Here is a 24,449-nt window from a genome sequence, read left to right as displayed (position 1 = left end):
CCTTTAGAGTAGTCTTGGATCATTGTATTGTTGAGAATAACAGTCATTCACAGCTAGTTATTCCATAATATTGCTATTGCTTTGTACACAGAACATTTCATTTTGCTTGAGCTCATAGAGGTGGACTTTCCAGCTAACTCACAATTCTTGCCTTATCTTACCTGTTTCCCTCTAGGCTACTCTTTATTCTCCAATCAGTCCAGAATCATTTCCATGCCTTGCTGTTTCTGTAGTCCCACTAAGGCTTTTGCACCCTGATCTTTAACTTATGCTAACTTTGCTCTTCCTTATATTCTTATATGTATGGTCCTTTTCTGGACACAATCTCCACTAATGTTCATGGATAAGATTATTCTCATTTAGCAGAGGAGGAGATTATAAAGACATGTTAGTGAAGGTGCCTGGGAAGGACATGTCTCACAAAAAAAGCAATAGCAAGACTTGGGTGGTCAAATCCTTCTCTGTTGGGGTTTGAGGACCCCCAGGTTGGGTTCTGCCTGTGTCCTTGGGGAAAACTCAAGGAGGCTTATCTCCACAGATGCCAACACTGAGGAAATCCCCAAGGTAGGATTTAAGGCCCCCTAGCCTATCCCACTGCCTCCAGGTTAATGCCATAAACAACAAAGTCCCTAATTCTCTCTCTTATTAAGTGATAGGAAAGCCTGTCTACTTGTCTATTTCTAGTAGAAAGATTTAATTTTCTGGCTCTAAAGATGAAAATTGCTTTCAGATGTATATCCCAAGTTGGAAAACATTAAGCTCAGATATATGGAAATCATTACCTAAATAACACTCTAGTTTTATCTCTCCTTTCTAATTTAGACTGATTCCTGCTTTGTGGATTATGGGTGGGGATGTTACATCTTTAGTCAGTTCCAACCTAAGTCTTACTTTTCCTCCTGAGTCTTTCTTTTCTCTTGGCCCCTTTAGGCCTCCTTGGCTCCAGGCAGGCTAGTTTACTCACAGTTTCCCATTTTCATTCAATTCAGGCTCATTACCCTCTATATGGATTTATTCCCCAACAAGAAAAATCCCAGAATTGGGGCAAATTCATTAAACTTGGATAATTAAAAAGCTCCAATCATCATATCCTTCCATCAGGGGTGGGGCATAGGCTTTCAACAGGTTTGTTCTTAAAGCATGCTCTGGAAAACAGCTTACATACAAACCCCCATAGTACTTTACATCAAGCATCCCCATCTGGTTACAATTCCACTGGTTTGCTCTTTCTGATTTAGGGTTTCTCATCAAAAAAACCAAAATTCTGGTTTGTGTTTTCCCTTCTCAGGGTGCAACACAGAAACATTTATGTGGATGATGGGGTATGTGACAACCAGCAGGATACCGTGAAGGCCAGAAACCTCTCCCTTCCCTGAACTAACTCAGTCTTCTTAGTCTATCTTGAGCTCATCTCTTCCACCAAATTGGGATGTAGAAGCTGCAAAGAACTCCTTAGCCAGCTACTAGTTTGTCTTGATTTCAGGGGCTGATTTCCTTAATGTGGTCTTAGCTGGGGATCATGAACACATTATGTATTATGTGGACACCATCCTGGCCACCAGGGGAGAAAGTAAGAAAGGTTATCACCCTTTCTGGCCCTCAGTGCCCTGCTGTGGTCAGGTCCTGGGGGGCTAGCCAGAGAGCAAAATCTCACAGCCTATGTATGCCTACAGAGGGGTCGCAAGCATTTTTTACAGCCCCAGCTGGTTGCAGCTGTCTATGTAATTTTCTAACTCCCACTGTCAAACCAGACCTACCCTGCTTTGTATTCAGGGGAATGGCTACAGTTGGGAAGATCAGATGGTACTTTCTTCTGTCCTTGTTTCCTTCATCATTACAGTTTTTAGATTTAGAGGTAGAAATTAACGTATTTAATCCAACCTCTCTCTATCTCATTTTATAGTGAAGGAAACAGATGCCCAGAGAAATTAAGTAGCAGAAAGGAAATTTGTACCTGGAGCCTCTAACTAGAAGCCCATTCTTTGCTTTTTGCTCAGTGCCACAGAATTTTCTTCTCTAGATACTAACTACCCCAACCTCTCCAGGAAGTAGCTACACATGCTTTATGCTTGTTTGTCCTTGGCAAAAGTGGATAATTCTGATAGCACAAAGACACCTCTCCCAAAATGGATCACACATGCTTGAATACTCTGCTGTCCCAAGGGAAGCTTTCAGCAAGGACAGCCAGGGAGAGTTACACTGATCTTGGATGGTCTAGGCAAGATGGAACATGTACCAAAGATGACACATCATCTTTTCTTTTTTTTTTCTTTTTTATTAGTACTTACATTTATTTCACTTATGCAACTTGCATGTATATTACTGAGCAAAAGTGGATCGCAAACAAATATACAAATATCATAATAAGCATTATCAAATAACAAAACTGGCACTAGTGTTCTAAGCATTTTGGTAAGGAAAAATCATTGAAGAGGACTTCAGCCCATGGCATTTTTCTTTTTAGCCAAGTCAAAATTCTTAGTAGCACCATAATGGCAATACAAGAAACAGAAGACAGAATATTTTACAACTTTTTTCTGAATAACTTGCTTTGCATTTTAATCAATTAGCCAGGAAAGTTAACAGTGTGTGCATTTTGGTCCACAGCAGCTTCTTTTGTAAGCAAAAGGGAATAAAGTTGCCCATAATGAGTATCTGACTTTTCTACCTGTACAAGCACTGCACTGTACTTTGATTCAATGATTGGAGATGGACATGTGTTTTGCCAACTGCTGTTATATAAAAGCTGTCCCTAAACTTTGAGTGAGTCTTTGATAAACTAGTACTTAGTTATCATCATTAGCAATAAGAATTACATGTTTTCTTATTTACCACAGTACTTCTGGGCTCTGTAGTTCTTCTTTATAATCTAAGGTGGCCAAAGAAGATATTCTGGAAAACAACACAGTAAAATCTTCAAACAATCAGGTACTTAAAACCTGATCTATTCCAAAGACACCAAGAATTAAGAGGGCACATTCTTTCTCTTACACATCATCTTTTTCTAATAACTATAGTTCTTGTCACGGAAGGTCTAGAAAACTCTTTATAAGATCACTTCAGGTGTGGAATCAAAGCTTAGAAATTTCCTCTACTCTCTTGGACCCTATCTCTTCCCAAAGGTTGGCTCCTCCTAGAAGCTCCTAAATGAGAGCACCCTGGTCAGAGAAATAGAATTTCTTACCAAGGGGTACTCCCAAACTTCTCCATTGTGCCCCAGTCCTAGGTACCTCTGTCCCCCTCCCCTTTTAGTCTTTCTTTATTAGAATGTAAAGTCCTTGAGAGTAGAGTAAGCTCCTTTTCTTGGGGGGTGGGGGAAACATTGTGCTTTTATTTCTATCCTTAGCACAGAGCCTGGAATATAGTAAGTGTTTAATAAATGCTCACATGCTAACTGCTGAGATTTGCTGGCAATGAAAAATACTTTCTCTCAGGAGACTTTTGTAGCTGAATAGTGAGATTGCAATAAAGATCAAGTGAAATAATATTTGTAAAGCCTTTAGTATAGTGCCTAAATTCACAGGGGTCCTCAAACTTTTTAAATAGGGGGCCAGTTCACTGTCCTTTAGACTATTGGAGGGCCAGACTATAGTAAAAACAAAAACTTTGTTTTATGGGCTTTTAAATAAAGAAACTTTATAGCCCTGGGTGAGGGGAATAATCGTCCTCAGCTGCTGACGTTTATCTCCTTCACCTGCTGCATTTGGCCTGTGGGCTGTAGTTTGAGGACCCCTGACATAGCAGGCACTCAATAAATGTTTATTTTTTTTCTTACTCTCACCAGAATGACTGACAATATAGGTGAGGATGGAGAAATAGTACTTGTGTTTCCCACCATTCTCCTGATGGGAGGGGAGGGAAGAATGATCTTCCCTCATTCTCAGAATGAGCTGGAAGATATTTCAATGTTGGTAAGTCAAAAAAAAAAAAAAAAAAAAAAAAGGCAAGCTGTCTTACAGATTCAAATCTTGCAAGAAGGTTGAGACATACCCAAATGACAACCTGAGTTTCTGGAATTCTTAGTTGTTAGCTTGGCAATATTTCTAGACCTAGAATCAGGATAACTGATTAGGATGTAGCTGAAGAGGGATTCATATCTAGACTTCCAAACTTTATGTATATTGCTTTACTCTTTCTGCCACACTGCCTCTCAAAGGATACCCCCTTTTCCTCCAGATTGTTCAAGTCCCCAGGGGAAGTTCTCTAGTGAGACCTGATCATACAGATATTAATGAGACTGAATCCACAAGGCTGTATTTTCCTGACCTGTTTTTCTCAGCCAGTGGGACCTGCCTATAAATTAACACGAAAAAGAAACTGATTCCTTTAGGTCTTCCCATCTCATTCCCATGCTTGTCCCTGGACTGACTACCAAAGGAGAGACATCAAGTCAGAAACTTCCCTCTTAGTCCATAAGAATACAGCTCAAACCACAGCTGTCTGTGTGGGGAAAATTGCTTAAGAAGGATAGAAAGAAATTATATTTTCCCAGAAATTTTTGGCAAAGATATGAGGCCTCCACAAATCTGTCAGGCCCACATGTTGCCCATCTCTCATGTTTAGTTGGCTTATTCAATATTCTAGTCATTTATGAGTGACCAAGAATGTGGGTGCTTTTCCATGCCAGGTTCTGGATTTTTAGTGACATGCTAGTAAATGCTACCTGATCGATTTTTCAAAATGTGACACAGATATGAACTGGGCAAGAGAAACAACAGGTTAGACTAATTGTCCCCTAATGTTCCTCCTGCCAATTCTGTGATTCTTTGGTGGATTTTATCAAGACTAAAGAGCCTGAAATATCTCTAGGTTACAGATCAGGAAATTGTAGCCATCTGCACATCCTGGGAACCAACAGAAACAGGGAATTTCACTAACTTTGGATAAGCAGTAACACTCCAACATGGCTAGAATGCTTGATGATTGTCCCTAAAAATGGCCAGAGCCCAACCTATCCTTTTGTGGAAGTGAGAAGTCCATAGATATTGCACATGTTTTGAGGCTTTTCCAATGTATGGACTGATTGGTTGTTTTTTCTTTTTTTGTCTCTGAAAACTACTATTTGTTATATGGAATGGTTTTTTTTTTTTTCTGGGAGAGGAAAAATAGGAAATACTATTGTGATGTTTTAAAAATCAGTAAACTTATTTTTTAAAAAAAAGAAAAAAATATGGCCAAAGGTGGATTGGGCTGTGGGACAGATCTTTTTTCTTTCAGAAAAATGGCTTCTCTTCCCCTTTCTGCAGAATAAAAAACTTGTTGAGACTTTCAAATCTCCTATCAACACTTTTCTCTGCGCACCATTTCCTCTCATCTTTGACTTTAGAAACTGAAAATTTTACTTTGCTAACTGAGTGCACCAAAAGCCAATATAAACAATGGATTTTGGTCCAAAAGAGTAAGGTCTTTGCTGTAGTTCAGGTGCTGCTCTGTGATAAAATCTGAAGACCTGGAAATATTTAATTCAAATTTTGGACATGGAAGATAGAATATCCAGAAACATTTCAAATTCAATTTGTAGCTCTGTCTGCCATTAGGAAACAAAATGCTTGTCAATTGGTTTTCTAAATGGACTTCTGTTATTCTGAATGGACTTCATTTGAACTTTGCCCAATGGATGAAGAATGCAGGAACTAAACTGACCAAATAAAAAGTAAATGTAGGTTTGTTAAATTAGCAGTTTTGTGAAAACATGGCTAGAATACTAGATTATCCCTAAAAAATGGGCAGAGCCCAACTTACTTTATTGTGGTTACTTGTTATATACATACATACACACATACATACATATGTGTGTGTGTGTGTGTGTGTATATATATATATATATATATATATATATATATATATATATATATATATATATGTTTTTCTGGTAAAGGAAGAATGGGGAATAGTGATGTTAAGACAAGAAAGAAAGGAAAGCCTCCAGAAAGATTTTTCTTTCCTCTACTCATTTAAAACTTTGGTGGAATCATTTATCATTGGAGGTTTTAGAGATTATTAACTCAGGTTACTTAAATTCTGGCAATGTAACTAAGCCAGAATTAAGAATTCTTAAATACTTCCATTTAAAGTAACTACTGATAATATAAAATATTTAGGAATCTATCTGCCAAGGGAAAATCAGAAACTTTATGAGCAAAATTACAGACCACTTTTCACACAAATTAAGTCTGATCTAACCAATTGGAAAAATATTAAATGCTCTTGGATAGAGTAGCAAATATAATAAAGATGACAATATTACCTAAACTAATCTATTTATTTAGCGCTATACCAATCAGACTCCCAAAAACTATTTTAATGACCTAGAAAAAATAACAACAAAGTTCATATGGAAAACAAAAGGTCAAGAATTTCAAGGAATTAATGAAAAAAATCAAATGATGGTGGCTTAGCTGTACCAGATCTAAAATTATATTATAGAGCAGCAGTTACCAAAACTATTTGGTATTGGCTAAGGAATAGATTAGTTGATCAGTGGAATAGAGTAGGTTCAAGGGATAAAACAGTCAACAAATATAGCAACCTAGTCTTTGACAAACCCAAAGATCCCAGCTTTTGGGATAAGAACTTACTGTTTGATAAAAATTGCTGGGAAAATTGGAAACTAATATGGCAGAAACTAGGCATTGATCCATACTTAACGCCATACACCAAGATAAGGTCAAAATGGGTTCATGACCTAGGCATAAAGAATGAAATCATTAATAAATTAGAGGAACATAGGATAGTTTACATCTCAGACCTGTGGAAGGGAAGGTCTTTATGACCAAAGCAGAACTAGAGATCATTACTGACCACAAAATAGAAAATTTTGATTATACCAAACTGAAAAGTTTTGTACAAACAAATCTAATGCAGACAAGATTAGAAGGGAAGCAATAAACTGGGAAAATATTTTTACAGTCAAAGGTTCTGATAAAGGCCTCATTTCCAAAATATATAGAGAATTAACTCTAATTTATAAAAATCAAGCCATTCTCCAATTGAAAAATGGTCAAAGGATATGAACAGACAATTCTCAGATGAAGAAATTGAAACTATTTCTAGTCATATGAAAAGATGCTCCAAGTCATTATTAATCAGAGAAATGCAAATTAAGACAACTCTAAGATACCACTACACACCTGTCAGATTGGCTAAAATGACAGGAAAAATAATGATGATTGTTGGAGGGGATGTGGGAAAACTGGGACATTGATTCATTGTTGGTGGAGTTGTGAACGAATCCAACCATTTTGGAGAGTAGTTTGGAACTATGCTCAAAAAGTTATCAAACTGTGCATACCCTTTGATCCAGCAGTGTTACTACTGGGATTATATCCCAAAGAGATTATAAAGAAGGGAAAGGGACCTGTATGTGCACGAATGTTTGTGGCAGCCCTTTTTGTAGTGGCTAGAAACTGGAAACTGAATGGATGTCCATCAGTTGGAGAATGGCTGAATAAATTGTGGTATATGAAAATTATGGAATATTACTGTTCTGTAAGAAATGAGCAACAGGATGATTTCAGAAAGGCCTGGAGAGACTTACACGAACTGATGCTGAGTGAAATGAGCAGGACCAGGAGATCATTATATACTTCAACAACAATACTAGATGATGACCAGTTCTGATGGATCAGGCCATCCTCAGCAACAAGATCAACCAAATCATTTCTAATGGAGCAGTAATGAACTGAACCAGCTATACCCAGAAAAAGAACTCTGGAGGATGACTAAAAACCATTACATTGAATTCCCAATCCCTATATTTATGCACACCTGCATTTTTGATTTCCTTCACAAGCTAATTGTACAATAATTCAGAGTCTGATTCTTTTTGTGCAGCAAAATAATGTTTTGGTCATGTATACTTATTATGTATCTAAGTTATATTTTAATATATTTAACATCTACTGGTCATCCTGCCATCTAGGGGAGGGGGTGGGGGGGTAAGAGGTGAAAAATTGGAACAAGAGGTTTGGCAATTGTTAATGCTGTAAAGTTACCCATGTATATATCCTGTAAATAAAAGGCTATTAAATTAAAAAAAAAAAAAAAAGAATTCTTAAATACAAAGTTAGGAAATGAGTATTTCCTGAATGCCTTTTATGGAAGAACATGGATGAAATTGAAAAAAACTGGCTACAAAACTGACTATAGATAGAGTTGGGAATAATTAGCACACCCTGGCTGTATGTAGGACCTTTATTTTCTGTAAAGGTTTAGAAGTTTGGTGTTTGATTACTATTTTTTTTCAGCTTTGGAAAGTACAGATCTCAGAAGAGGATTGAGGCTGATTTAAATATGGTGTCCAAATTCTGAGAAGATTAAATGGCATTTCCCAGACCCTTGAGGTGATGCCCCCTGGCACAAATCCTCATTCATTCTTCCCCAAACAACTGGAAAAACAATATTCATCTCATAGTTAGAAGCTAGTAGGGACTAAATAGGACTGTTTCATGGAAAGGGCACAAAACAGGAAATGCTCACAAAATCCCAAAGACTGAATGGAACAGTGAGATGTAATGGACAGTTTCTCCCACTTGCCCCACTTTAGGAAAAAGTCCCATCAGAAATTCCAAAAGTTTTAGCCAACATGAATGATATTTTGTTTTGTTTTGCTGGCTGGGGTGGAGTGAAAGGAGTCAAAGCAGACCATCCATCACTTTGGCTGGGGGGAAGCTCAAATCCAGTTCAGGCCAAACCTAAAGCATCTGAATGATGCAGTAAAAAGAGCCCTAGATGTGAAGGTTGAGAACTTGGGGTAGAATCCCATCTTCCCTTTACTGGTTTCTAACCTTGAGTCTGTTAATCTTTAGGTCTTCCCTTTTTCTTGATCAGAAAAATAAGGGTTTAAATTGGATAGCTTTAGTCCCTTCTGACCCTAGAGTCATATGCTCCTGTGATGCTATTTAGGGAGATAGCTTCATCTAAGTGCCTACTTCCTTATCTAAACTGACTAATCCCAGAGAGTAGATGGGACTAAAATGGTGGGATTATGAATTTAGAATTAGAAATTATATAAGCAATTATCTAGCCCAACTACTTCATGTTAGACCCAGAGAGTTTAAGATTCTTACTCAAAATCATACAATTAGTAAGACTGAGCTAAAAATTATACTAAGATACTCAGACTTTGAACCCAATACTTTTCTGTAGCACTTTGAGCACAAGTAAAATTCTGCTGTTCTTCCTGGTGGCTTGAGTCTTCATGCAATGGCATCCCTGAAGAGATATAGTACCCTTTCTCCCTATTTCTCCTCTCTCTTCCCCTTTTCCTTGGAGATGCAGGTAATTGTCAGAATATCAGCTTCACAATATCAGTCCCTAGGGATACCAATATGGTCAAATACCCACTCATTTCAATTCCATGTTCTTCCTTTTAAAAGGTGCAAAATAAATGATAGCAAGATCTTGGAATGGATTTTTTAAAAATGATTAATGAATAATTATAAAAAGTAGTAATAATCACACCAGAGTTTCATCAGGAATAAGTCATGGAAGATTAATATCATTTCCCTTTTTTCTGACAGATTTGTAGATAGGATGGTGTGTGTGTGTGTGTGTGTGTGTGTGTGTGTTTGTGTGTGATGGTTGACCTAGATTTAAGCATTGGTTTGACAAAGTATCTCCTGTCATTCTTGTGAAAAAATGAGAGATCTGAGGACTAGGATGATACTGCAATTAAATAGTCAAAACTGAATCAATGGCTTGACTTACACTAGTCTTCTGTGCTTGAATATCAGTTTGGCAGAATTTTTTCAATGGAATCTCCCTGGAGTCTGTGCTAGGTTGCCTTGTACTCTTTGATATTTATAAGGACACAGATAGAGGCGTGCTTATCAAATTTGCACATGACTCAAAGTTAGAGAGATAGCCAATAATACACTGGAAGAGAGTCAGGATCCAAAAAGATCTTGGCAGGCTAGAACATAGGACCAAATTTATAACAATGGACTTCAACAGGGACATATGTAAAGTTTTAGATTTGAATTAAAACAAACAACTTCACAGATACAAAATGAAGAAGCTATAGAAGGTATAATTAAAAGCAGCTAGGTGGATAGACCCCTAGGTATGGGAATCAAAGAACTGAATTCAAATCCAATCTTACATACATACTACCTATGTGATCCTGGGCAAATCACTTAACCTTTATTTGTCTTCATTTCTTCATCTATAAAAAGGGAAGAATTATAATACCTACTTCTCAGAGTTGTGAAGATCAACTGACATAATAGTGGTAAAGTGTTTAGCCTGTTACTTGATATATTGTAAGAACTTAATGAGTACTTATTTTCTCTTTCTCCTTCTCTCTCTCTCTCTTCCTCTTTTCTTTCTCTCTTTCCCCTTTTTCCTCTCCCTCTTCTTCTTCCTCCCTCCCTTCACCCTCTCTCTCTGGAAAGACATAATAGTCCTCTCCTATCATTTGAAAAGATATTATACAGAAGAGGGATTAGAACTTGGCAATAGAAGCCAAACTTAGTAAAACAAATTGCTAATGTTCAAATTAGATTTGATATTCGGAAACATTTTCTAACAATTAAAGTATTGAAGTTGGAATGAACTACCTTTGAGTACATGAGGTTTCTGTCTGGCTGCCCCACTATTAGAAGTCTTCTAATAAAGGTGAGATGACCAGGTTATTTTGCAAAAAGGATTCCTATTTAGGTACAGAACAGTCTCAATGGCTTCTGAGATCATGACATTAGAGCTGACCTCCATCTCTGTGATTCTGGTATCTCATCAAAAATCAAAAGCATAGAATTACATAGAAAGATGTAGCAAAAGCACTTAACAAAATATAACATGCATTAAAGATGCACATTTAACATGATTTAAAAAATTATCTGAAATCAAGAACTAACATTATTTGGATTAGAGAAAGGCTAAAAGTTTCTCCACAGGGATGAAACAGTCTAGGAAGTTAGCTTTGACTGTTCTTATTTGTAACTTCCTATACTCATTATGGTGGCATTTCAAGTTTATTCTGCCTCCATAACTTCTCTTGCATCTTTCCCCTTTGCTAAAACTACATGGCCACCACCTCAGTTCAGGCCCTTTGGCTTTTTAAGCTCTTTCTGTCTTTTAGATACTATGACTTCCAATCTATCCTCCACACACTTGCCAAAGTCATTTTCCAAAGGAACACATCTGAGGTGTGACCCCCTGTTCATAAGTCTTCAGTGTCTCCTTACTGATGATAATATAAAACTTAGCTTCTTTACTGTCACTTAAATAAGGTTGTCTACAATCTGCTTCCCATATATCTTCATTTTTTTCTTTTCTTTTTTAAAACTTTATTTATTTTAATTTGAACTTAAGAAATAAAGCTAGCATTTTCATAATAGAATAGAATAAACAAGAAGCCACCAATCTTTCCAATTTTAGTTCACGCTATGGCTCCAGCAACCACTCTCCATTCTAGACAAACTGATCTATTAGTTGTTTCCCAAGATTAGGGAGTCAGCTGTTTTCCCATCTCCATTCCAGTCTACCTCAAATTCCTAGAACTGATTTCTTCATCTCTGCTTCTCTGTATCTTAACTTGCTTCAAGATTCAGCCTGGGTCCCACTTCCTCCTTTGTGAAACTTCCCTCACCTACCATTACTGCTATTACTCTCTCTCTCTTTTAAATGATCTTTTATTTATTTATTTTTGTATATGCTGAAATCTCTCAGTTGAGTATAAGTTTTTAGGCACAGAGGCTGTTTCATTTAATTCCTCACATACAGCATCATGCCTTGGACATGATAGATCCTTAGTGCTTATTGATTTGTACTGAATTGAACAAAAGATTAAGATATAAATAGAAATAATAATAAAATTCAATACCAATATTATTTTGGAAAAATTGATGTCTATATACAATATTGCTCCAACCTCTTTGAAAAGCTATATATAGTTGAAAGCTGGGAGATTGATCTAGGTTGAGGTATCACTTCTGACACATACTAACTATATGATTGGTTAAATCTTTTAGCATTTCAGAGCTCTATGCAATTTTTCAAGAGTTTGATTTGCAGACGAGATGTTTGGGAGTCCATTACTAGTAAAAACATAGTCTCTATCCCTATATGGAATTACACACACACACATACACAAAATATATTCTTAGCACTGCTATCTGTAGTTGCAAAACAAAACAAAACAAAAACTGACACAAATAGTAATTAACCAATGGAATAAATGCTAATGAATTATACTCTGTAAATATAATGGAATATTACAATGCCACAAAAATATTGAATATGGAAACTTAAAAGAAACACATGAAGATATTTTATATGATGAAGAATGAAGAAAACAGAATTTTAAAAAACAGCAATATGCATACTGACTACTAGTATGGAAATAAAGTCCACACTGAACAGTAACAAAGTATGTGTCAAGTACAGTAGACAATGTTGATACCACCACTATCAAAGTTAAAACACACATCCTTCCTGTTAACAATCAGTAAGTTGTAAAAATGGAGAGTGACGTGTGCTATCTGTCTCAATCTTGCCATTAGGCAATTTTGTTTAATTGTTTTCAGGAAATGTACTTGGTAGGGTGAGGTTATTTGGATTGGGAAGTGTCCATTGTGTCAAAACAAAATGCAGTATAATTAAAGAAATGAGAAATATGAATAATTCAAATGGAAATGGGAAAACTTACCTGAAGCAATGAAGAGAGAAGAAAACAGAATCATAAAAGCAATATAAACAGACCACAGCTGTGCAATGAAAACATTAACAGAGGAAGAATGTTTTCATGGACTACAATGGACATTTTGTTATTATCCTGTTTGAATTAATATACAGAGTGTTTCCTTTAATAATCACTACGTGATCAGTACCTGGTCATTGAAGCATTTAAAAAAAATACTCAGAAGAGAGCAGAAGAATGGTCAATAGGAAACACAGACAGCAGGACAGCTTTGAAAATAGCATGTTGAATTTGTCATCCTCTTGGAGGGAGAAACAAGCATGCTACAAATTCCTGGCTAATGGTGTAATTCACTTTTTCTGTTCTACTTTGTTTAGGGAAATACTCATCTTTTTTGGAGTTTATCAAGATCAGAATAAAAAAGGAAATTAAAAAAAGGAAAAAACTAGTAAACTATAGAAAGTGTATGGTTACATTTATAATCACTTTTTATTATTTTATTAAAAATTTCTTGTTTTTCTTTTGTTTCTATATAGATGAAAATCAAAACAAAATTTATTAAAATACAAGTTGCTGGTCTGATGGCCCTAGCTTTTAGGGTCCTGGGAATAATGGTGTTGTTTTTTGTTGTTGTTGTTGTTGTTTTTTAACGGTGCTTGCCTTTTCTTTTAAAAGAATAATATTTCAAGGCAGCTAGGTGGTACAGTGAATAGAGTACAAGCCCTGAAGTTGGGAGGACCTGAGTTTAAATTTGGCCTCAAACACTTAATACTTTCGAGTTGTGTAAACCTGGCAAGTCACTTAACCCCATTTGCCTCAGAGGAAAAAAAAAGAATAATACTTCCAAATGTGGATTTGTATTTTGGGGATATGAAGGTAAGTGCCAGCTTCTAGCCCTTCCTAATGGACCACTGTGTCTCCAGTTCCTACTCATCCTTCAAGGATTACTCTCTAATTCCTACCTTTGATAGAAAGCCTCCTTTCTTTACTGTAATCTCTCTCTTCTCTGAACTCTTGGAGAATACAAGAGGTTGTATCATCAAACATTAAATTGACTTGTTCAGACTCTGTTACCTGTGGTCATGTTTTGTGATTCCCAACTAGACTAGGAACTCCTACAAGATGAGGAGCTCTCTACTCTCTTTTCCACAGGAGAACAAGAAGTTGGGCATAGGGTATTGGGGCTTGTTGGTGAGAAGTGTTTGAAAAACTTTGCTGCTTTACTGAAAATGTCAGATCATGAAAACCAGTGGAGGCCCACTATCCTAGTCCAGACAAGCTAGGTATATGTGGTCTAATCAGATGTGACCAGTTATGGCTACTTCTTACTGCTGCTTTTTAATATCCTTCTCCTGCTTCTTATACTAATAAGCTAACTAATAATAACTAATAAGCTTATACTAATAGATTAATAGCCAAGAAATTCATTCACCATAACATGACTATTTGGGCAGGCAGACTAAACCCGTGATGACCAATTCTGTTTGTGATTACAAGAGAAAGACTACTTTTTGTAGTGGCAAGGAATTAGAAAATTCCCCATAAGTTGGGGAATGGCTGAATAAGTTAGGGTACATGAATGCAATGGAATATTATTGTTCTATAAGAAATGATGAGCAGGATACTTTCAGAAAAGCCTGGAAAGACTTACATGAACTGATGCTAAGTGAAGTGAGTAGAACCAAAATAACATTGTATAGAGTAACAAGATTGTATGATGATCAATTGTGATAAACTTGGCTGTTTTCAACAATGAGGTGATTCAAGGCAATCCCAATAGACTTGTGATGGAAAGAGCCATCCACAGCTAGAGAGAGAACTATGGAGACTGAATGTGAATCAAAGCATAGTATTTTCACCTTTTTTTTGGTGGTGGTGCTTGTTTGCTTGTTTTTTTCTTTTGATCTGATTTTTATTGTGCAGCATAATGAATATGGAAATATGTTTAGAAAAATTGTACATGTTTAACCTATAGTGGAGTGTTTGCTGGCTAGGGGATAGGGGAGGGAGAGAGAAAAAATGGAATTGGAAACATTTATAGATAGTTGAATACTATCTTTGCATGTATTTGAAAAAATAAAAAGCTATTATTAAAAACAGAGAAAAATTATACCTTAGTGTCCCCAAATGATTATAGAATATCCTTTAGAAGCAGTAAATGTTGTTATAGAAAGACTCTATTCCCAACGAAAGATGGCCCAACAAATAGACCTTGGTCTACAAACAGGAACTATGTCAATGTCTGAGGAGTTTGGTGTGGACAATCTGATTCTATCTTCTGATTATTATCTTCTTCGTTCACTACTCTCTCCATATAGTCTGCTTTTATGATGGCACTTTCTTTTGTTAGTCCCTCCCAGGTTTGGGGAGCTTGACTGACAGATGGAAGATCAGAAGTTTATAATCCCTAGATGGAAACTAGATACCTTAAGTATTTAAATACCCTAGAAGTAATTTTAAAAGGAAAGAAGCCTGTAGGGGTATGTCCCTATCTATCCTATCCCCTGCTCTCTGGGCGTATTCTTTTTTAAAGGAAATAATAGATAGCATTTATATAATATTGTAATGTTTACCCAAAGTTAATGGCAAAAGCAGGATTTGAAACCCAAATATCCCTAATTTTGGTTAATACCTGACCCCCTCTCTCCCCCCTCCCATATTCCAAAGGGATCTAGACTTCGGGAGCAATTCTTCCTCTCCTCTTCCCAATAATCCCTGATTGGATACTGGCAGCTGGTGGGGCAGACCACTTTGTATCTGGTTGAGACCAAGGATTTGAAGTAAGTGAAACACAAACCTGGTCAAGAGGAATTCTGGGGTGTGTTTCTTCCTACCCAGTGGTTGGAGGAAATGGTGAGATTCGGTGCTGGTTCTAGCTGGTTCAGTGGGGTTTTTGGTTTGGTTATTATTACAGTAATAATATTTTTCTTTGGGTCTGGATTGGTGTTCAGTATCAGAGCAATTCCTGGCTCTAACTTGCTTTGGTTCAATCCCCTGTTCAGTTTTATGTGCTCCCTAATAACCCTCCTCCTCTCTCCAACTCCCTCCCTGCTCTTTGCCACAGCCCCAGGGAAGGAACAGCAATGTGGTTCTAATTAAATAATGGTAACCTAGCAGGGACTCCCCACCCCCAAGATTTCACCCCTTCTTTTGTTCACCCCCTTTCCTCTCTTTCTCTGCTTTGCTCCCATAAATACCCACCCTTTTAGCCCCTGAGCTGAGCCAGAAACCTGGAGTCTCTGGGCCATAGCCAAAGATTGAGCTCATAGAAGATTTTTTTCTTGGGTGCATGAGGGCACAATACCCAGTCACAGCTGTTTGCCTCTGGAGTGGTTTTATGTGGTGATCCTCTCTGCCAGCTAGCTCTGGTTTCACTGAAAAGGATGAGTAATGTATGGCCAGATTCATTATTCAAGGACCTTGTTATAGCCACTGCTTACAACCTGCTGCTCCCAGTACCCATAGAAAATTTCCCCATGACTCATGTGGTCCTGAAGGGGCTAGTACTTTCAGATAATAGACCATGTACCACTGCAATCCCACTGTCATCCCTCTGCACATGTACATAGGTTCTCCTTACATATAAGCAGGAGGGTGGGGATACCTGAAAGGTCTCTATCATTCCAATTCTTTCCCTGTGATGCCTGAAAGTTGACCATTTGAGCTTTAGCTATCTCTTCTGGGAAAAGTGACACCAGAACAGCAACTAGAAATTTTTGGACCCAGCATGACACAAACCATGTCCCAGTGTAAGTGACACAGAATATGCTCTCAATGTTGTTAAGCTTGAACACTGGGAAAGCTGCTATGGTTTGCCAAAAAGTCTAAAGAAAAGGAATTTGTGGGAGAGGTGAATGCCAGATTGTAAGGAGAAAGTGGCTGCCAGGGTAAAGGAAGGTAAAATATGGAAACTTCCTATTTTTTAATATTTATTTTATTTACACATTTTGATGGATATCTTTTATCTTTATATCACCTGTATTTCCCTTTCCAATTTCCAATCCCCTTCCACAGAATCAAATCTCACAATAAAGAAGAAAAACCAGCAAAACCAATGAAAAAGGATGATGTTAAAATATAACACTCTATAACTGAGGACTCTCTCCTCTGCAAAAGAATGAAGCAAGGAGTGGGGGGAGTGCCTTTTTATATTTCTTCTTTGAGACCATGTTTGGTCATTATAATTTTGCAGCATGCAGTTTCTATTGGTTTGTTTTTATTTCTCTTTCCATTTGCATTGTTGTCATCACTGTGTATGTTGCTTTCCTGCCTTTAATTACTTTACATTAATTTGTATGATTTTAAGCATAGCTTTCTGCTAACTCAATAAAATTCTGTTGATATTTAGGTAAGAGACTTCTAGTACACCATAAGCAAATCAGGAGAGCAAGGAATTGTTTATCTGTCATAAACAGAACATAAACAGGAGAAGGAAAGAATGAGCAAATAAAATATGAGAACATTATGAAATGCAAAATAGATCATTTTGATTACATTTAAAAGATACTGCACCCAAAAAAACCCAAATACAACCAAGATTAGAAGGAAAATAGAAAAATGGGAAATAATTTTACAGCAAATGTTTCTGATAAAGGCCTAATTTCTCAAATATATAGAAAAATGAATACAATTTATATGAAGACAAGTTATTCCTCAATTGAAAAACAGTTAAAGATATAGACAGGCAGTTTTCAGATGAAGAAATTAAAGCTGTCTTTGATCATATAAAAATGCTCTAAATCATTATTGAATAAAGAAATGCAAATTAAAACAACTCTGAGGTACCACCTCATACCTATCAACGCTACTATTACAGAAAAGAAAAATGATAAATGTTGGAGAAGATGTGGGACAATTGGGATACAAATACTTTGTTGAAGTTGTAAACTGATCATTATGGAAAGGAATTTGGAACTATGTCCAAAGGGCAAACTGTGCATACCCTTTGATCCAGCAATACCACTACTAGGTCTATATCCCAAAGAAATAGAAAAGGCAAAGGGCATATATGTACAAAATGTGTATAGCAGCTTTTTTTGTGGTGACAAAGAATTGGAAACTGAGGGAATGCCCATTAATTGGGGGATGTCGGAACAAGTTGTGGCATATGAATGTATTGTGCTATAAGAAATGATTAGCAACTAAATGATTGGAAAAATGCAAATTAAGACAACTGAGGTACCATTTCATACATTTCAGATTAGCTAAAATGACAAGAAAAGATAATGATAAATAGAAGGGATGTGAGAAAACTGAGACACTAATATATTGTTGGTGGAGTTCGGAACTAATCTAATCATTCTGGGGAGCATTTTAGAACTATGCCCAAAGGGCTATCAAACTGTGCATAACTTTGATCCAGCAGTGTCTCTACTGGGCCTGTATCCCCAAAGAGATCTTAAAAGAGGGAAAAGGATCCACATGTGCAAAAATGTTTGTGGCAGCCCTTTTTGTGGTGGTTCAATTGGAGAATGGCTGAATAAATTATGGTATATGAATGTTATAGAATATTATTGTTCTATAAGAAATGACCAGCAAAATAATTTCAGAAAGGCCTGGACTTACTAAATAAAGTAAGTAGAATCAAAGGAACATTGTACACAATAACAAGATTATGCGATGATCAACGGTGATTGACTTGGTTCTTTTCAACAATGAGGTGATTCAGGCCAATTCCAGCAGACTTGTGACAGAGTCATCTGTATCCAGAAAGAGGACTATGGGGACTGAATGTGGATCACAACATAGTATTTTCACCTTTTCGTTATTGTTGTTTTCTTGCTTTTTTTTTTTCTTTCTCATTATTTTTTCTTTTTTGATCTGATTTTTCTTGTACAGCATGATAAATGTGGAAATATGTTTAGAAGAATTGCATAGGTTTAAACTATATTGGATTTCTTGCTATCAGGGTAAGGGAGGTAAAGAGGAAGGAAGAAAAAACAAAAGTTTTGCAAGGGTGATTGTTTAAAACTATCTTTGCATGTATTTTGAAAAATAAGAAGCTATTATTTTAAAAAAGAAGCTTGCCAACAACAACAAAAAGGAAACGAGGAGCAGGCAGATTTCAGAAAAACCTGCAAAGACTTACATGCTGGGTAAAGTGAGCAGAACCAGGAGACCATTGTACATAGTAACAATAATATTGTGGGATGATCAACTATGATTGACTTACCTCTCTTCAGCAATACAACGCTCTAAGACAATTCCAAAAGACTCATGGTGAAAAATGCTTTTCAATCTAGAGAAAGGTCTATAGAGTCTGGATGCAAATGGAAGCATATTATTTTTACTTTTGTTTGTTTTGGCTTTTCCCTTTTATTGTGTTTCTTCTTTCTCAACATGACTTATGTGAAAATATGTTTATATGATTGCACATGTGATAACCTATATCAAATTACTTGCCATCTTGCGTAGAAAGAATGAAGGGAGAAAAAATTTGGAACTTAAAATCTTATTAAAAACGAATGCTGAAAACTATCTTTACATGTAATTAGAAAAAATTAAAAATTATTTTAAAAAAATGTTTCACAACTTCCCTGGACAAAAAAATTGTACCCATGACATATATTAATGTTTAAACTATATTTTAAAAAAAAAAATCTTTCAATATATTGAGTATCCTCTAAATTCAACATCCTGATTGTCTGATGATAGCTGAGATACTAGGTGATAGCAGTGATAAGTTCCCAGCACTTCAGTGTTATTGAATCCATCAGCCCTTCTTCCCAATTGAAGATCTAGGGATACAGGTTAGATGGAAAACAAACTGCTAACTTTACCCCCTTGTCAAGGCTCACCTTGATCCTGATGCTGCATATTTGGCTCCCCCGCATTCCAAAATCCCTTCCCTACCTGTTCACAGAGAGGGTCAACTGGTCCAGACATGCTTTGATCTTGTTCTGGGCTTCCAGATGAGTCATACTATCTGCATTCTCCCCATTAATGGCTTGGATCACATCTCCTGGGCAAAGGTTGGCCAAGGCTGCCTTACTGCCAGGGTTTATCTGCAGAAGAAGGAAGATGGGTCACTCATTTCTGGGAGCTAAAACATCACAACCCAACCTCTCAGATCCTACCTTCCCAAAACTGGATGTGGTGGCTCCTTCTTTTATACCAATGACAGTAAATTCTTTTTCCTGGGATATTTTTACTTTTTTACTCCCTGAAAGTTATCATAGAGAAACTTCTTAGAATGGTCCTATACCTTTTTGTAGAATAGAAAACTAAGGTGCAGAAAATACTTGTTCAACATCACTCACAATTAGTAGCATTTCCTGACTTCCAAGCCAAGCACTTGCTTCACATGCTCTCAGGCACATGTTTTCTAAACTGAGAACATCCACAGAGATACTCAGCTGAGTTCCTTTGGTCAGCCCTTCCCTTGTGTAAACTGGTCAGCCCTTCCCTTGTGTAAACTGTTGGCCTCAGGCAGGGGTCTGTCTGCTCAGCCTGGGGAGAAAGGCAGACTGGGGCAGGAGAGGACAAAGATAGTCTCCATATCCCTAAAGATCAGTCTTTTCCCATAAAGCAGCAACTGTCTTCTTGGTTTGCAGAAGCAGCTGGTGGTCTAACTGAAGACACTGTTTTTTATTTCTCTATGGATTCCTCACCCCGTTTATTGCTTCCAAATAACACAAGAGTACTTCTGTTGCCTTTGAGTATATTCCCCATGCAAGACAGTGATGTACAGATCCTTTCTAGACCCTAATGGTTTCTTTAGCAGACAGCTCACAAAGAAGTGAGAGTCATGATTAATTTAGACTGCAGGTGGGTTCAGATATACCCCGGGGGAAATGGAGAGTGAAAATAAAAAGATTGGACCCCACAAAGAATTGGGACAATAGCAACAACAATAAATGGCACAGCTCCATCAATTCTTGGAATCCAGAGAAGAGAATAGGCATTAACATGGCTCCACTAAATGCTAAGCATTTTTTTTTTTTTTTTACAAATGTCTCATTTGATTGTTGTCTAATGAGAAAGGTAGGACAACTAGGTGGAGCAATGGAGAGAATGCAAGGTTTGGAGTCAATAAGGCTTGAGTTCAAATCTAGCCTCCGATTGGTTTCTTGTTAAGTGCCTTTTCTATTCTGCCACCAGCTGCCTCTAAAGCAAAGACAAAGACAATATTCTATTGATATCTTGGAAATTTCCAAGATGGACCCATGAAGAGTTTGGATGTATAGGACTTTTCTAAAACCTACAGTCAAATCAGTGAGGACAAAGCCCTGGTTAGAAAGCTGTTTGTTCGGGGGGTGGCTAGCTAGTGCAGTGGATAGAATGCTGGCCCTGGATTCATTTTCCTGAATTAAAATCTGGCTTCAGACATTTACTAGTTGTGTGATCCTGGGTAAGTTAAAAAAAAAAAAAAGACAGAAAGCAAGCAAGCTGTCTCCTCATATCTTTTAAACTTTAGCGTTGCCATATTTTTCAAGACCATTACTATTAAAAAATGAAAGCATAACACTTTAGACATGAATCCAGAGTTAAAAGGGAACTTAGAGGTCAGCTAATCCAACCGCTGAAGTAGTAGTTAAGAATCAAAGAAGAGATTTGAATCCAGATCCTCCCTTTTCTGGAACTAGCTCTCTGTCTATTTATTATAGCACAATCTCCCAGTCTTTTCGCTTAAAAATACAGCTGTATCTCTCTATTTCTGTTTTGATCCTTGCTTTCTTTCTGTCACAACAAGCCTACAAGGTAGGCATTAATTTGACAAATCATAGAATCATGTCTGTCTCTCTGCCACAGCAGCTGGGCCAGATGGTTTAGAGGATAATTGTTTGATCTGGATTAAATCATGACTCCAAGAGAGAAAAAAGTTGAGACTCCTTAATCTTAAAGCTTAAGGAGCCCAAGGCTCCAAAGCCACAGGGTTAATTATTGTTGAAAAACTCAGCCCTATGTAGAATGAGGAAGGGGCTTTTGTCCTCCTTATTTTACCTCCTTACCATTCACTGACATACTTGGGGTAACGAACATGCATGACTTAAAAGCTGAAGCCAAAATCTATTGTCTAGAGCCATAGTCCAATCTCACAGAAAACACTAGGAACCCGGGGTTCAGGGAGAATGAGGATGGTCTTGGTCTAAAAAGCACAGCCTCACTGAGACCTGCCCCTTGTCTTCAGGGACTGACTGATGGCATAGGAAAGCCCAACCCTGCTCATGTTCCTTGGAGAGATTTTAGGGGATGATTTAGAAGGGTTTGTCTGAGATGTAGACAATCTGGATGTGGGTGCAGGAAGTGGGTCTTTCACCAGATTTCTGAATACCAATAGCATGTAAATCAAACCTCCTCTTGTCCCACATGTCCCTCACATTTGTGCATGTATACGTCAATACATATACTCAGTTTCAAGTACATTTGGTTGGAGTTGGGTTGTAGGATGAAATTCTATGAAGGCCATACCAACCCAACCATTGGACTTTGATCTTGGGGTCACCTATGACAGTGTGACATGCTTGCTCAAAAGGATAACATAATCTTACTTAGTTCCCTCAATATTCTGCCCTGGTCAGCCACCAAATGAATGGAAGGACAAGATACAGAAGGCAACCAGAAAGATAAAGAGATTGATATAGCAAGACTATCATTAGTCAGTTAATCAGCAAGCATTTACTAAGTATCTATAAGGGTTAAGCTCTGCAAATAAAACTGATCCACCCTCAAGGAACTTCTATTTTATTATGGAAAACCACATATATAATTACAAGTAACTATACACAAATGAAAATAGGGAGAGCTCTAACAGCTGAGGGTGGGCAGGAAACACTTCACACGGAAGACTGATCTGTGTTTTAAGAGATGCCGGAAATTCTAAAACTCTCTTGAAGGAATTAGGAGAATGCTAATAGTTGTAATATTCTTCTCTACAATGTTCTCTGGGAGCAGGTTTCTTGGGGGGCTTCTGAAGGCAGCCTTAATTTCAGTTCAGTAAGCCCCCCAAATGCAGCCAGGAGTTGATGTCCAAATCCTTTATTGTCTCTTTCAAAGTCTTTTCTCCTTCACTTTGGGATCGGATAGTTTTTTTGGAGGCCTTCTGTAGTTTTGGTCCCGAGAGCTTAAGCTGCCTTCTCTGGCTTCTGAATGTCCTCAAATGAATCCTGGCTGAGGTTCTGGGAGCTTCTAGTGGGCTTGTCCTTTCTGGCCCTGACAGCTCCTCCTTATATGTTCCACATTGAGTATACACCAATCATTATATCACTAGGAAACCATTATTTGTTGTAGGATTAAATCAATGCTAAACTAGATTTAAACATTGTCTCATCAATTCCACTTAGTGCCTTGTTATAAGTTCTGGCCCATAACAATTTATATGGCACTTTAAAGTTTGCAATGGTTTTTTCACATACATTATTTTATTGGAACACTATTCCAAGTGTCTATAATGTCCACTTTACAGATGAGAAAACTGAGGTTTAAAAAGGCTAGATTTCTTTATGGTCACACAACTAGTAACAGAGGCAAGATTTGAACCTAGGTCTTTCTTACTTTCTTCTTGTCTACTGACTTTCAGGCTGTCTTTCTGGAGAAGAGATAAAGATTTGTAGGGAGCCATTAGTACAGACCTTATAGTATTTAGAGGGATGCCATATATAAGAAAAGTGAGATTGATTTTTCTTGACCAGGAAGGCTAAAGTAGAACTAATAAGGAAGAAATTACAGAGATAGAGACAGAGAGAAACAGAGAAACAGAGATTCAGAGAAAGAGAGACAGACAGAGAAACAGAGACAGAGAAACAGATGTACAGAGACAGAGAGAAAACCTGAATAATGAAGAGTCTTCCAAAAATGGAATGGGCTATCTTGATAGAGACTGAGCACCATATCAGTGCAAGTGCCTGTATAACTACTTCCCAGCTATACCGAAGAAGGAATTTCTGCTAGGGTGGATTCTTGGTTCCTTCCAATCCTAATATTCTGCGAAGTTCTATTCTGAGCTTTTTCTAAAGGATGGTTAGATCATAGCAGGAAGAAACCTCTTAAGAGAGGATTTTTTTTCTTTCCCTCCTTCTTGTGTTAATGGGTAGCATTCCCTCTGACATCCTTTCCCCATCACCCTCCTACACCCCCCCCCCTCCACTCACACACAGACACACAGCAAAAAGGGAAAGTTAGAAATGTTAGCAACTTAATAACTGTGCAGAAGGGGCAGATGAGGAAACTGAGACAAACAGGGTTAAGTGAGTTGCCCAGGTTCACATAGTTACTAAGTATCTGAGGCTGGATTTGAACTCAGGAAGATTAGTTATCCTGATTCCAAACCCAGTGCTCTAGTCACTGCAACACCTAGCTGCTCTATATCGGATACATAGGAAGCAATTATTAAATGCTTGATTAACTCATCCCTTTGCATCATATATCTTATAGTTTGTCATTTCATAAACATAATAGACTTTCAGCAAAATCATCAACTAAACTGCTATAAATAATACTTCCTCAATTTGCTTCTTCCTAAAGCAGTCTGCTCAGTCCTGATCAACGACCCTGATATGCCTCCACTGGCTTCTAGTGCCCAGATACTGCTCTCCCCCAATATTTTCTCACCTCAAACTTCACAAATTCCTCTAATAGAAAACATTATTGCTGCTTCTCCTCCCAGGAAACTTAAAGCATTTTGTTTTTGCAATCCTGTTTTTGCAATCCCTGTGACAAGGGGAGCTTTTTTCTCCAACCACATATGAAGGAAATCTCCCATGTGGACTCATGAGGAAGAGATTTGAATCTGTGATCAATGCAGGGCTCGATCATGATTTCAGAAGACTGATAAAGAAGTAAACTTACCACCTTGTGACAGAAAGTTGAT

At 37.3% G+C, this 24,449-nt stretch overlaps 1 protein-coding gene across 4 annotated transcripts in view; it reads right to left on the bottom strand.

The window, feature by feature from the left end:
* The window catches only part of PDLIM4 (PDZ and LIM domain 4), a 100,382-nt gene that overhangs the window by 50,225 nt on the left and 25,708 nt on the right, over positions 1 to 24,449 (bottom strand). For all 4 annotated transcript variants that reach the window (XM_031953097.1, XM_003756489.4, XM_012549808.3 and 1 more), the window contains exon 2: positions 19,493 to 19,644. In XM_031953097.1, coding sequence (XP_031808957.1) covers positions 19,493 to 19,644 — 152 coding nt within the window. The remainder of the gene's footprint in view (positions 1 to 19,492; positions 19,645 to 24,449) is intronic.

The sequence above is a fragment of the Sarcophilus harrisii genome, chromosome 2 (genome assembly GCF_902635505.1).
Source record: "Sarcophilus harrisii chromosome 2, mSarHar1.11, whole genome shotgun sequence".
NCBI classification, from domain to species: Eukaryota; Metazoa; Chordata; class Mammalia; order Dasyuromorphia; family Dasyuridae; genus Sarcophilus; species Sarcophilus harrisii.
This window is presented reverse-complemented; position numbering and strand designations above follow the sequence as displayed.